The following is a 13202-nucleotide window of genomic DNA, read 5'->3' as shown; positions in this document are numbered from 1 at the left end:
ACGGAGAAAGGCTCAACAATGAGGTGACGTGGGCTGGTCAGGAAGCCAGCTCCGAGTCACCCGGGAGGTAGCCCCACGGTGGCGCGAGGGGCCCCGACGCCCGCTGAAGCCACCAGAGTGGCCCCTCCCCCACCACGGGCTGATGAGGCTGGGTGGCGGCCTTCGGGACAGGGCCCGCTGAGGTGAGAGTTAAGAGAGGAGAGCCAGGGAACGAAAGAACAACAATGACAACACTTCACACAGAAACCGACCAAATGTTTACTGCATTCGCTACACGCCGGATTCCAACATGCTGGTCCAGAGCGTGGCTGGCTACAAGCTGGCAAAGACGGTGACGGCTCCTCCGACAGGCTGTCCCTTCCCCGCCATGTACAGGATTTCGTTTGATCCCACTCACTGCCCCAAGTCCAGAGGCGGTTATTAAGAACGCGCTCGATGCAAAACAGTGAGTGGCTATGACACACGGATGAGGGTGGGTGCGATTTCCACGGCAGAACGTGGAACCCAGAGAAATGGTTTGTGGAGGCCAGACGCCTCCTCAGGGGCTGAAGAACTGATGGAGCTCCAAACCCACAACGGGTTGTTTTTGTTGAATTCCTCAAGTATACTGAAACTAGTTGTTCCTAACATTATTTCATATTTTAAATAAAATACTGCACCTGATTCCAACCTCGTTTGCTTGCATACATCTCTGAGGCGTGCGCCTTAAAAGTTATTCCTATGGATACAGGATGAAGATTACAAATATCGGCAGAAAAAGAGGAACCGTGTGACTCTATATGAAGACAACGACCATCACATTCCACAGCACGTCATGGGTTAATCTCTGAATCATCAAGCATTATTTAAAAACAAGAGAGATAGAGAGAGAGAGAAGAGAGAATAGAACTGAACACAAGCGCCACGACAAAAAACAATCCTAACAACAGAACCAAACTCAATTTCCCTATTAATCCTTTAAAATTTTTACCTCTGTTTCTAACACTTCTCATTAATTGTTATTTTAAGCTCCAGTAGCAGGATCAGATTTCTGCTGCCTCTGGGCAAATGAGTTATGATCTGATCTCAGGTTCCAAGGGAGATGCTCAACGTTTTATTTTCCCCCCGGTTGAGTAAACAGTACTATGCATATTATCGCTTGTGTTAGAATAGTGTTGTCTTCACATAAGACTCAAATAATGGTATTAGTCATTCATTTCCTTGAACACAGACACCCTCATGCGTGCTGACAGGTTTATAAGGATGTGGTGGCAGCCGCGGTCCTGGGAGCTGCTAGATGACCGACTTTGATTTCTTGCAGTCCTGAGCGATGGAGCCCGGGTGTGTCTGGTTATTGTCCGCTTTCTCTCCCAGATGCTGGGCTTGTCTGGAAGATTAATACATTAACAAGAGCTGAAGGCCCAGGGTTGCACGTCTTCAGACATGTTTATTAGCAGATGGCACACAGGATTCAAAGGTCACCACAAAAGTGACATTTTAAAGTGAAACAACAATATTTATGTTCAGATAGTCTACTGATGAGATCATGTGGAAATGTTTTTGATTAAATTAGCTTATAAATGGTTGCCAATCTATAGACAACTTAAAATGCCAGGTCTGTTTACCAAATGTGTTCTTCTCACGCTCTCCCCGTTTACATATTAACAACCAAGCGCTGTTGGTTGTTACCAGGAGGATCGATATATCTGGTTTTTACTTCCTGGGTTATCTATAATTTTTTTTTTCCACTCTCAAAAATGTTATTTCCTCTTCTGTGTGTTTGGAAATCTCACCTGCAGTTATTAACGGTTTGGAAAGAGCTCGGACTCCACCATGGTAATGCAATTGCTTTTCTCTAGTGTAAACTGGGCATCTGAGTAAGACCTAAACTTCAGGCTCTCAGGTAAGGCCTGACGTTCAGTATCGTAAAAAGGCTATGAGCTGGATTCAGAAATACTCGCTCCAGCTGCCTTCTCGCTCCTGCCGCCCTTGGGAGCCACGCTTGGGTGGCAATGTCTGCTTGTGTCTCTACAACACTACGAAAAACAAAATGCGGTCAAGGGGAGGAAACACCTCGTCTGGGCTGCTTTTTCTTTTCTCTCTCTTGTGCCCATGGCGTAGCAGGAGTGTGAGTGAAAATCTTTACCTTGGAAAGTGGTTTAGCTAGAAGAAAGCTCAAAGGTATGAAGCCAAACCAATGTTTTAAGAGTTGTGCAAGTCTCTGTAGTCAGCACAATAAATTTTTCCAACAAAGGCATTAAAAATGCAGAAATAATGATCAGTTAGTAGATTAAAACTTCCACAGACATATTATGGGAAATGAAAATGACCCTATATGCTACCGTTTCTCATTTATTTACATTTAATTGTGTTATGAATAACTTTGTAAGATACAGATATCATTGCCTGAGGGTTTTTTTTAACCTTATTGTCATCTATATCTCATTTTTCTGTACAGTTACAAAATTAGAAATGTAAGAATACAGCAGAAGAGTTACTCACTTTTCAAGAGAACCTTTTTCAATATTCATTGCCCCTTCCATTGGATCCAGTCCTTGTTCAGAAAACTGTTTCAAGGCACTTAAAGCTGCCTAGAAGTGAAAACAAACAGACAAACAAGGAGATCCATTCACTGACTTCAACGTTAATAAACAGGTAATTGTAAAAGAGAGCTGAGATGTATACTTAAGACTATCATTTTCATTGGTCTAAATAAATGCTTTTTTGCATCATTTAGCAAAATTACATCTAAAAGTCTATATTATCATGGAGCAATGTATATACCGGGAGGGTTTTACTTCTGTGGAGGGAGGAGGTGGGGAGAGGAACCCCCAAAGTCTCATGCCCTGTCCCTCATCCGCGATTTTGTTAAGTCACAGAGTTTTTATCTGCAAATGTAAAAACACCTAGTTTAAGCCTCTTGCAGTCTGACGACTTTGCATAATTTCTCCTCACATTACCAAAACCACCCTTCCGAGGCGAGCCCATCAGATTTCCCCAGCCGAGGTACTCTTCCCAAAGTTAGCACAAAGGTATTGTTCCATTTTATATTTCGCCCCAACTAAGTCACGGGAGGTGAGCAGAGACGGACCCAAGACACTCGTGCATACCGAGGGGGTGGCAGGATGGTATTCTGCAAGGAGAGAGAAAATGTGCGCTCCTCGGGGCCCCAGGGAGGCAGGCCTGGCCACAGCAGAGCCTTCCGAGGTGTTGATTCGCCCGTCATGCGTGGGACGCTGAAGGGTGTTGACAGGCTGGCGGAGCCTCGCTGGATAGCTGGGAGGCACCAAAAATGTGATGCTGATAAGATCTACATAACTTGTTGACACTCTTGTGCACGTTCCAAACTGTTATTTCTTCGAATAAGAATTTGGTTCTTCTCCCCCTCCCCCACACGGCACCACTTTAAAGCTCCATTAGAAGGGCTTTGTTGAGTCTGAGATAGGTGTGAGCGGCTGGGGCTGTTTGAATCCTCGACATCCCGCTGGGTCACACTTTGGTCATCTGTGTCTTCTCAACTGCCTTTGAGAAAGGGCTCACTAACTCTTGCAGTTTCCCAAACGTTTATCTGCCAAGGGCCCCTTTGGGGTAGCTAAGTGTGTGATCCCTTGTAAATGTCATTATTTATAATATAGTTTCTGATTTTAATTTTTAAGGTAATAAGGTAATTCCTTTAGAGTAGTTTCAGGTTTACAGGAGAATCAAGTAGGGATGTCAGTGCTGGACCCACTGGTCCGGGCCCCTGCTTAAGCCGTACAGCAGGCGGATAGAGGCCTAGGTGGCAGGTAAGCACTCTTTCCAGTTGGGTAGAAGTGTGGCTCTCTCACTGGGATACCATTACTGGTTGAATTGTATCCCCCCCCAAAAAATCTATATATTGAAGTTCTGACCCCCAAAACCTTCAAACTGTGGCCTTAATTTGAAAATAAGGTCATTGCAGTTTTCAGGGAGATGAAGTCCTACTGGAACAGGATAGGCCTAAATCCAATATGACCAATGTCCACATAAGAAGGGGAACTCTGGGTGTGGACACACACACACAGGGAGAACACCACATGGAGGCAAGAGACTGCAGTGATAGAAACAAAGCCAAAGGACATCAACGATCACCAGCAAACTGCCAGACATTATGGAGAGGCCTGGAACAGAGTCTCCCTCACCGCCCTGAGAGGGAACCAACACCATCAACACTTTGGGTTCAGACCTCCAACCTCCAGAACTGTGGGAAGATACTTTGCTGTTGATTAAACCACTCGGTTTGTGGAATTTCATTATGAGAACTCTTACAAACGAATATAGATCCATGATAATTCCTCCTTAAGCAAAATAGAACCTCTTTCTCCTGTGACGTTTCCTTTTATTATCTTTGTATTATAAAAACAGTTTTCATTACAGGACAATCATAATAGATAGAAGCCAAAAAGAAATGCGGAAACAGTCACTATCCCACCCACCCATTTGGCACTTGCTACAATGTTTCCATGTGCTTTCCCATCTCTTCCCCATATGCACATGCTTTCACCTAGATCATTATCTCGACACTGTTTTATAACCTGCTCTTTCCATTGAACGCAAGCAGTTTTGCAAGTCAACAGAGACAATGTCAATGGCATCATTTTGCCTGACTGCCCAGCATGTTGACTTCATACGTCCTCTTCTACTTAGCCGGTTCCTACCGTTGGACATTTCGGACACTGCCAATATTGAAGCTGTTATTAAAGCCGCATCTAGCTTTCTGATGGTTAAAATTTTTGTGTACCATCTCAACAATTTCCTTATGATAAATTCCTAGAAATTAAATTTCTAGGCCAAAACGCAGGCACATTAGTTTAAAGCTCTGACCTGAAAACAAACAAACAAACAAATAATAAATAAATACCTGACAGGCGCTTTCCCTCTGCCCTCAGAGAGGTTGTGACCACAGCAGCAGTGTTCCTCTAGGTGATTTTGGAATTAACCTCTCAGAACCACTTTGTGGGGCAGTCCCAGTTTTGTCATCTTACGGCCCCACCTTCTTCTTCATTTGTCCATCCTGACTGTGTACTCTAGTCATTGGATTTGGCTTTGAGTAATTTTGGTGGCTTTCAAAAGCCATCAGAGTCAGCTTTCAAAAATTAAGCTGACTCTGAAAAGATCCAGATTTGGAAAATTCACCTCCCCTGGAGGAAGTCTGCAGCCGGATTTGGCTTTCGTTGAGATTCATTCAATTGAGTGACGGCTGAGGTCCTTCCCAGTCTTGAAATGCTGGGGTGCTAGATGGACTTCCTAGGTGCCTTGCTGTGAACAAGCCCTGTGGGTGTGCACACTCCCAAGGGCTTGTTACATGAGCCTGAGCTCTGGAGGCCCGCCTCACGCATACGTGTATGGGGTGAGGCATTGGGCCCACTCACTGCTAAGCTCTCCAGACAAGTCCATGACCTTTCCAGATAGTCCGACTTTATGGGAGGGGGAGGCACTAATGAACTTACAGGTCTGGGTATATTCAACAATTTCGAACAAATGTCCACTCTTTTCTGTGATCCTGTAGTATGTTAATTATTGTCGGGAATGCTAGTTTTTATCAATTTCTTCCCAGACGAACTATTGTGAAAGGCTGTTCAGTACCCCCAGACTTAAACTGGCCATATGATATTGCTGCGTGAGACACACGAGAGCGCCAGGGCTTCTCGGTCCTGTTTTACTCCCAACGAGGTCAAAATGACAATCAAAAACAACTTTCAAAAACAGTTTTCAAAAGTCATTCGTAGCCTAACTGTAGCTCGTTTTCGGTAGTTGTTTTTGGGGGTACTTGATGCCTGAATGCCCGGAATCAAACGTCCTGCTCCACTAAGTCCAGGAGCCAGTGACACCAGCTCTGTTCCATCCAAGAGGAGATGCACACAGGAGACGCAGGCCAGGTCTCAGGGAGCAGGTTCGGAGTTTTAGCTCTTGCAAAACCTCCTGGATGATTTTATCAACATGTCAAGCAGGTCCCCGAGAACTTTCAAAATGCCTGTCATCACTCAAAGAATGTACTGAAGGCTGGAATGGCGGCGTGCTCTTTCACTCAATGCCACGAACAGATTTTCGGAATTCTTGCGTGGCTGCTTCCCTCCCAAGGTATGCTTAAACGCTTCCAACTAACATTCCCTTATTTATCTGATGAGATAATTCAACCCACATCTTATTGATAACCCTGAATACAATTGCTTATAAATAGGAGAGGACTTCTTACTAATTTATAAAAAGACAACGAAGGTGATTTATCTTCTCTGTAAACAGCAATAGCTACCATTTGATGAACATCACTCTGCCATAGTCATGAGACGGGGGCCTTGACCTGAGTGACAGCAGGTGTTTGCACAGCCCCGCAGGCGGGTCCTCCCCAGGAGGAATTCAGTAACCTACTCCAGGTCACATGGGTAGTGAATGGCAGAGCAGAGATTTGAACCTAGATTTGCACATTCTTGACCACATCCCCTCAATTCCTTCAAACCTAGCCAATTTCAGCATGACTTTTTCCAATATCATTATTACCAGCTCAGTCTTGTTCCTTCCTCCATACTCATTCTATTAATTATTCCCCACAATAGTTACTGGAGGGCAGCTCATATAATTACCCCCATTTTCTAGAGAAAGGGTTTGTTGTCTTGTGGGGACCACAGGGAGCTGCCAGTCTCCAGCCTTCTTGTGGTCCCTAGGCTGACTTCTGAGGACTCGTTCAGTGCTTCTCTGACTCTTGTAGTTTGGGCTAAAATTAAATTGCTATAGGAATTATTTTGTCACTTAGAACTACCCCATGACTCCCCAACAAGGTAACCTGACTGTCATTTCTTAACATTCTGAGTGCACTAAGTCTTGCTCTCTTTATTTGCCTCCCCTCCCCTCTATTGTTTGAGAAGGTTCTTTCCTCACCTGCGTGGGGTTGTCCAAAGGAGGGAATAGCAAGCTGCAGGGTTTGCCTGGGCCTGTGGGCTCTAGGGTCCTGCAGCAAGAGGAGGTGCTGGGATTGCAAAGGTGAACGGACAGAGAAAGGACGGAGGGCTCGGCAGTGATTTATAGAGAGCGATAAGCCAACTATGTTTAGGAAAGCTGAGACGGCAGGGGCTGTCGACCAGGTGCCTCCTCCCACAGGTCCTAACAGAACACTGGCCCCGCTGCTTCCTCTCCCACTGGTCCATGAGCTCAGCAGGGTAGCTCCCACCCTACCCCCAATTCATCAGCCACCGCTTTCCCAGAGAGGATACTTTACAGATGAAAAGATGCCATCTGGGAGATGGGCGTGCTTCACTTTCTACAGCAAATCGGCTCCCAGAATACGATAATGCAGCAATGCCCGAAATAGACCCCTTCATTTAGCAAGACTCAATTATCAATCATTCCAAAGAACAATGTATAATGGAATGGCTTTGTGAACAAATGCTGAAAGTGAACAGTCCACAAAAACATTTTCCTACGCACAGCCAAATCTGTCCAGAAGATGGTGAAATCAACAAAATCTCCATGTTTAAACTATTCCAACGGAATAAATTGTTACTTGCTAGAGGCCCGTTGTTTAAAAAAAAAAAAAAAGTAAGAACAGATTATAAAAATGCTACATAATAGTAAAGGACACTGGAGTGAGGGCGAAATCAAATAACTCTCATTTGGAGAGACATCTAAAGCCTAAGTACAGAGCTACTGAGAGGGTAAATAGAGAAGAAGAGGCCCTTCCTGTCTCCGTTCACCCCCTCAGCCTGGATGGTTTGCTGTGTGACCCCTGTGAACTAATGTTGGGGGATTGTGGGAAGGAGGCAAATCTGGGTGCTTAATGAGGAACATCCTGAAATGATGCTTAAATCCAAGTTGTGTAACTTCCCACACACCATGGATTTGAGAATTTCAAAGATGCACTAACGTAAGTACCCAGAACCCTCCATGCGGCTCCAGCCACAGACAAAGAGACAACTCAATGATTTCATTTCCAAGGTCAGAAAATGTTTCCTACCAAATCAAAACAAACTTGCTCAGCATCCAAGCGTATGTTACTGCAGTCTACCAAGCAGAATCTTGAACTTTAGCTTTATGACCATTTATGTGTTCTGAGATTCTAAGAAGAAGAAGGATGAGGAGGAGGAAGAGAAGGAGGAGGAGGAGGGGGAGGAGGAGGAGGACTGGTGGTGGAAGGGGAGGGGAAGGGGGAGAAGAAGAAGAGGAGGAGGAAGAAAGAAAAGGAGAGAAAAAAGAAGAAAAGAAAGGTGTATTCAAAGCTATTCATGTAGCTTGGCTTGAAAGGAGAAAAATTTTAAAAAACATTTTAAAGAAGAGGGTGACATTTCCTTTTCTTATTCCTGTCTTTTAAGCTCAACACTTGTATCCATTTGTGTGTGCGTGCGTGTGTGTGCGAGTGTGTGTTTCCCTTAAAAGAAAGCATCTACATAGATACGTAGAAATATTTTGGTCCCCAACAGATTTTACAACTGTTTTGTGAGGAAAGCCCCACAGGTTCTTGAACAGATGTCGCTACCATTTCATGGATCACTTGTTTTGTGCGTAGTTATAGCAATGCCAGAAACAAGATGCCAGGAAGATACTTTCCATGCCTGTTTGTTGGTCTTGGTTTGCACGCTTGCACGCGCACCTGCATGTGTGTGTGTCTGTATGTCCGCACAATGGAGGTGAGACTTCCCAGCCATTTCTGCAATTTCTAACTTTCCTCTCATTAATCAGCAATGAGCAAAATGTATTGAAACCAGTGCCTGTTCTTCCTGCTTTCTTCTTCAAGAGTTACATTTTAATGGAACAGCATTAAAACAGTTTTTGAGAGACAACAATGGTCCTCGTTAGCAAAAATGAGAATTTTAGCTCATCCTTTTATGACACACTGTTTTTCTTGTGGTGTTTAAACACAGTGTCCAGTGGATTCTTTTATTTCTTTTTTTTTCCTTCTCATTTCACACTTCTCCCACCAATTTTACATCCTGAATCCCAGAAACAGGCTGTTCCCATTAAAATCGAGGCAGTCACACATGCCTGAACGTGGCCTTCATTTTTAAGTCAGTGTTCAAGGTTTGTTTTGTTTTGCCTTTTTCCCCCGAAGTGCTTGCTCATGTGGAGCTCTTCCTGGGAGCAGCTCTAACGGCTAGATTCCTTTCAAAATGCACACAGCTGTCATATGTGCAGCTCACTAAACAGGTCTTCTTACATGAGAAAATGATGGGGCTTCAAGTGGGAAATGTCTTTATTTGCAGCTGAGGACTCCCCCACTTCTCATCCCAACAGTCTTCGAGACTGGCTCTCTACTGAATCATTTCAGTGGCTGAAAACCAACAGGTTCTTCCATAAGCTTAAGGATTATTGCCCCAAGAATGTGAATTTTAACATCCTTAAGTTATCATTTTCTGGCTTTGAAAGGTCTGTAACAAAACACGAGTCTCTCTTTCTTTAAAATAAAAGATAATCTCTTCCAGTCCCGTCCATGTTGCTACAAAAGTTGGGTATTCATCCTTTCTGATACCAAAGAGAGAAAATTGTAATTCTAAATTGGATCCTCAGTCTACCACATTGCAGATGAATCAATGATAGGACTTCAAAAACAAAATGAAAAAGGATTACCCTGAGCTTTAATTTTAAAACCATTTGCTGCCCTGATTCTAACAGTTTCATAGAGCCTGCACTTTTCATTTATGCTCACACAGTCCTATTGGTTCGTGTCATTTCCATAAAACTGGTACTTTATGAATGGCTCACTGTTGGAACAAAGGGATGTCAGCCTGCTTAGGTGATGGCTATTCGCTGTAAAAAAACAAAAAAAACGACAACAAAAAAGGCAAGTGGTGATCTAAAGACACGCAAGTTTTAGGCAATCTACCAAAGCAGAGAACAGGAATTTTGACTCTAGAATTAGGGAAACTGGTACAAACTTGGGCACTCAGACTGCAGACTTAGGCGTCTTCTATACTGGGTGGTCAGGCTCTTACATTGGGTGATCCATGTCAGCCTTGACAATGATACAGAGTCAAGCTTGAGGCAGGATTGGCAGAGCGGAGGAACGTTCCTGGGTGTTTAGGACCAACATCAGCAGTGGTATCCATGCTGCCATGTCTACTCTAACCACACGGTTTTGTTCTGCCAACATCATTCCTTTCACAATTCCTGCGTTATCCAACAAAAAGTCCCTCTGTAATGGCGTGTTACCACAAGCTGCTGGGTGCAATGGCAGGTGTCCGTGAGTGGCAGCAGTGTCACTCCGTGCTTGGCAGTATGATGCCCCCCCACCAAGAAGTGTCCGTGTCCTCACCCCCAGAAGGCATGTATGTTACCTCACATGGAAAAAAGTGGTTCTGCTCATGAGATTGAGGTATAAACATTGAGATGGGAAGATTATTCTGGATTATCCAGATGAGTCCAATCTAACCACATGAGTTCTTAAAATCAGAGAATCCTTCCTGGCTTTGGTGAGAGAGGATGATACGTCTAGGAAGAAATGGTCAGAGTGATGTTGTTAGTTTTGAAGACAGAGGAAGGGGAACATAAGCCAAGGAAAGTAGGGGGTCTCTAGAAGTTGGAAATGGCAAAAAAGCAAAAAGACCAATTCTCCCCTCAAACCAAAACCAAACCAAAAAACTGCTGATGCCTTGATTTTAGACTAGGGAGAGCCCTGTCTGACTTCTAATCTATACAACTCTAATATAATGCGTTTGTGTGCTAACCCACTAAGTCTAGTCATTGGTCAAAACAGCAAGAGAAACTCATCTACTCTTCCTCTCATCTTGACAAAGAAGGGTGGGGAGCATGGTGTTTGCAGTCTCTCAGGCCTAGACTAAAATGCCAGCCCTACTGTAGGCCAGCTGTGTGTCTATGCAAGTTACTGTACCTCTCTGAGCTTCTTGGGCTTAATTCCTGGACTATAAATGAGAGCACACCTTTCTGTTTTTGTGGGGTTTTTAAAATTTTTTAAAAGATTTTCTTTATTTATTTGTCAGAGAGAGAGAGAGAGCACAAGCAGGGGGAGCAGCAGGTACAGAGAGAAGTAGGCTCCCCGCTGAGCAGAGAGCCCAATGTGGGACTTGATCCCAGGACCCCGGGATCATGACCTGTCCTGAAGGCTGATGCTTAACCGACTGAGCTACCCAGGCATACCATACCTTTCTCTGTTGAGACCAATATCTATCTCCATGTTCATTTATGTCCCCATTTCTTATATATTTCTATTACTTTTTCTAGCGGATTGCTTACCCATCTCCCTTTCTAAGAGAACTCTAACTTTATACCCACTCCTTAATCAAAAGCCATTAAGAACTTCCAGCCAACAAATAACATTCTCTATCCTTGGCCTGACATCCATCAGCTGGCCCCATTCTACTCTCCAATTGCATTTACTGCAATTTCATTACAGCGCGTTTCCCAGAGTGTGACGCCCAGATCAACAGATCAGTCACCAGCCTCAGGAACACCTGGCAGTGTTATCAAGAGCTCCCCAGCCAGCTGGCCTGGAGACACACCAACATTGCAGAAGCCCTACCCACATGGATCTCCTGCCCTGGTCTGATGGGTCTACCTCTTCTCTGCTGAAAACATCTGAGTTTTCTTACCTCCACACCTTTGCTCCTGAAGTCTTTCATCTTCCCAGGGTGGACTTCCCTGATTTCCAGCCTATCTCCCACCTATGAACTTCTGATGGCCCTTGCCATCTGCCTCCCTGAACTGTGGGCTATCTCCAATGTGTTTGTGTCCTGTCTCAAATAGTTGGTCAGCCCTTGGCCAGCCAAGCCATTTTCCTGTTGGAGATCAACACAGTATATTCATAGAACATCTTCAAGGAATATTCCTTGGTTGATTGTTTATTGGTTTCCATCTGAAGCTCCCTAAGACAGACATGTACTCACAGACACATTTCTGCTTTCTGTTTTCTCTCTGTTCTCTGAGTTGGCATCTTGCTCCTGCTTGCTTTTTCTCAGTTAAGGACATTCTCTAAAGCTTCTCTCCTATGAGCCTCTCTCTCCTCCTTTTACACACCCCTCCCACGGCCTCTCAACCTAAGCCAATACGCTGTAGGACAAACAGTCCCAGGAAAGCAGAGCTGGGTGATCTCTATCATCTGTGTGAGAGAAGGTTCTCCTGTCCCACAGTCTACCTGCAAGGATTATAGATGATAGCTACTGACTTTTTGAAATGTCAATCATTTGGGTTTTGGCTTCTGTCCTCTTTGGGTTCTGTAACTAATGCTTCCCCTTCCCTGGGACAGTGTGAGGTCTATGAAGAAAGTGCCTGGGAAACCTTCCCCAGGGAGACCCATAATGGGGGTTTTGCCCGAGACCTTCAAGGTGGCACATCCTGAAGTAAAGGACCAGAGGTGAGTCTCTTCCACTGAAGGAGAGCCTGGTTCTGGAGAGCAATGGTGCCTGAATTCTGCCCTGTCCCAAAGGTTCCTTTGGTACTTGATGGTTCTTTAATATTCTCCTCCAAAGAGGAGAAGCATTGCCCCTGAACATGGGCACACACTGCTCTGTCTACACAGAAATTCCAACTAGGTTTGAGTATGTAATTGAAAAAGACATACAGTTATTCCATAATTTTAAAAAATTCTTTATTTTTTGTTATTTTCTTGTTTTTTGTTATTTCATAATTTTTACTGAATTTCATGTGCTCTTGCATTGCATGGATGTAGGGGGCAGTTGGGAACAATAGGGAGTGATGGTCAAACGACATAACCTATAAAGTTGTTTAATTTTGAATTATAGTTGTACCAAAATAGAGTCCAAGGTAGTAATGGCAGGTGGGTTGTAGGCCTTGCTGGTTCGCTTAATGGGTGAGGCAGGCAGAAGCCCAATTTCTTTTCTTGGGGCATTTGGTGGCCATGCTGGCATTTGGTGGCCTCCTTAGCCTCACACTTCCAAACATTCACAAAAGTACAAAGGATAGTATACTGAACCCCCACACACCTATCACTCAGATTAAGAATGATCAGTATTTTGCCAGTCTGGTTTCATGTATCTTCGTGTTTTCCCAGAGGACTCCAAATCAGGTATCAGAAAAGACACATGCCATGATCACACCTAACAAAACTAAGAACAAATCCTTTCTATCATCTAAATACCCAAGTCATGTAAAACTTTTCCTGATAGTCTCAAAGATGTCTTTTAAAGTTGGTTTTTGAATCTACATCCCAACAGTTCATGCATTGTATTTAATTCATCTTTTAAGATCTGGGAGTCTTGTGAAATGCAGAATAATGGCAAAGCTGTCCAGGACCTACTCCCCAC

The 13202-nt window shown here is 44.1% G+C and overlaps 1 protein-coding gene across 10 annotated transcripts in view; it reads right to left on the bottom strand.

The window, feature by feature from the left end:
* Positions 1-236: 236 nt before the first annotated feature.
* The window catches only part of STAU2 (staufen double-stranded RNA binding protein 2), a 320763-nt gene continuing 307797 nt past the window's right edge, over positions 237-13202 (bottom strand). For all 10 annotated transcript variants that reach the window (XM_046010474.1, XM_046010473.1, XM_046010467.1 and 7 more), the window contains 2 exons: positions 2482-2570; positions 237-1366 (listed from right to left, as the gene is read on the bottom strand). In XM_046010474.1, coding sequence (XP_045866430.1) covers positions 1273-1366; positions 2482-2570 — 183 coding nt within the window. In that variant the 3' untranslated portion in view covers positions 237-1272. The remainder of the gene's footprint in view (positions 1367-2481; positions 2571-13202) is intronic.

The sequence above is a fragment of the Meles meles genome, chromosome 1 (genome assembly GCF_922984935.1).
Source record: "Meles meles chromosome 1, mMelMel3.1 paternal haplotype, whole genome shotgun sequence".
In the NCBI taxonomy this organism is placed as follows: domain Eukaryota; kingdom Metazoa; phylum Chordata; class Mammalia; order Carnivora; family Mustelidae; genus Meles; species Meles meles.
This window is presented reverse-complemented; position numbering and strand designations above follow the sequence as displayed.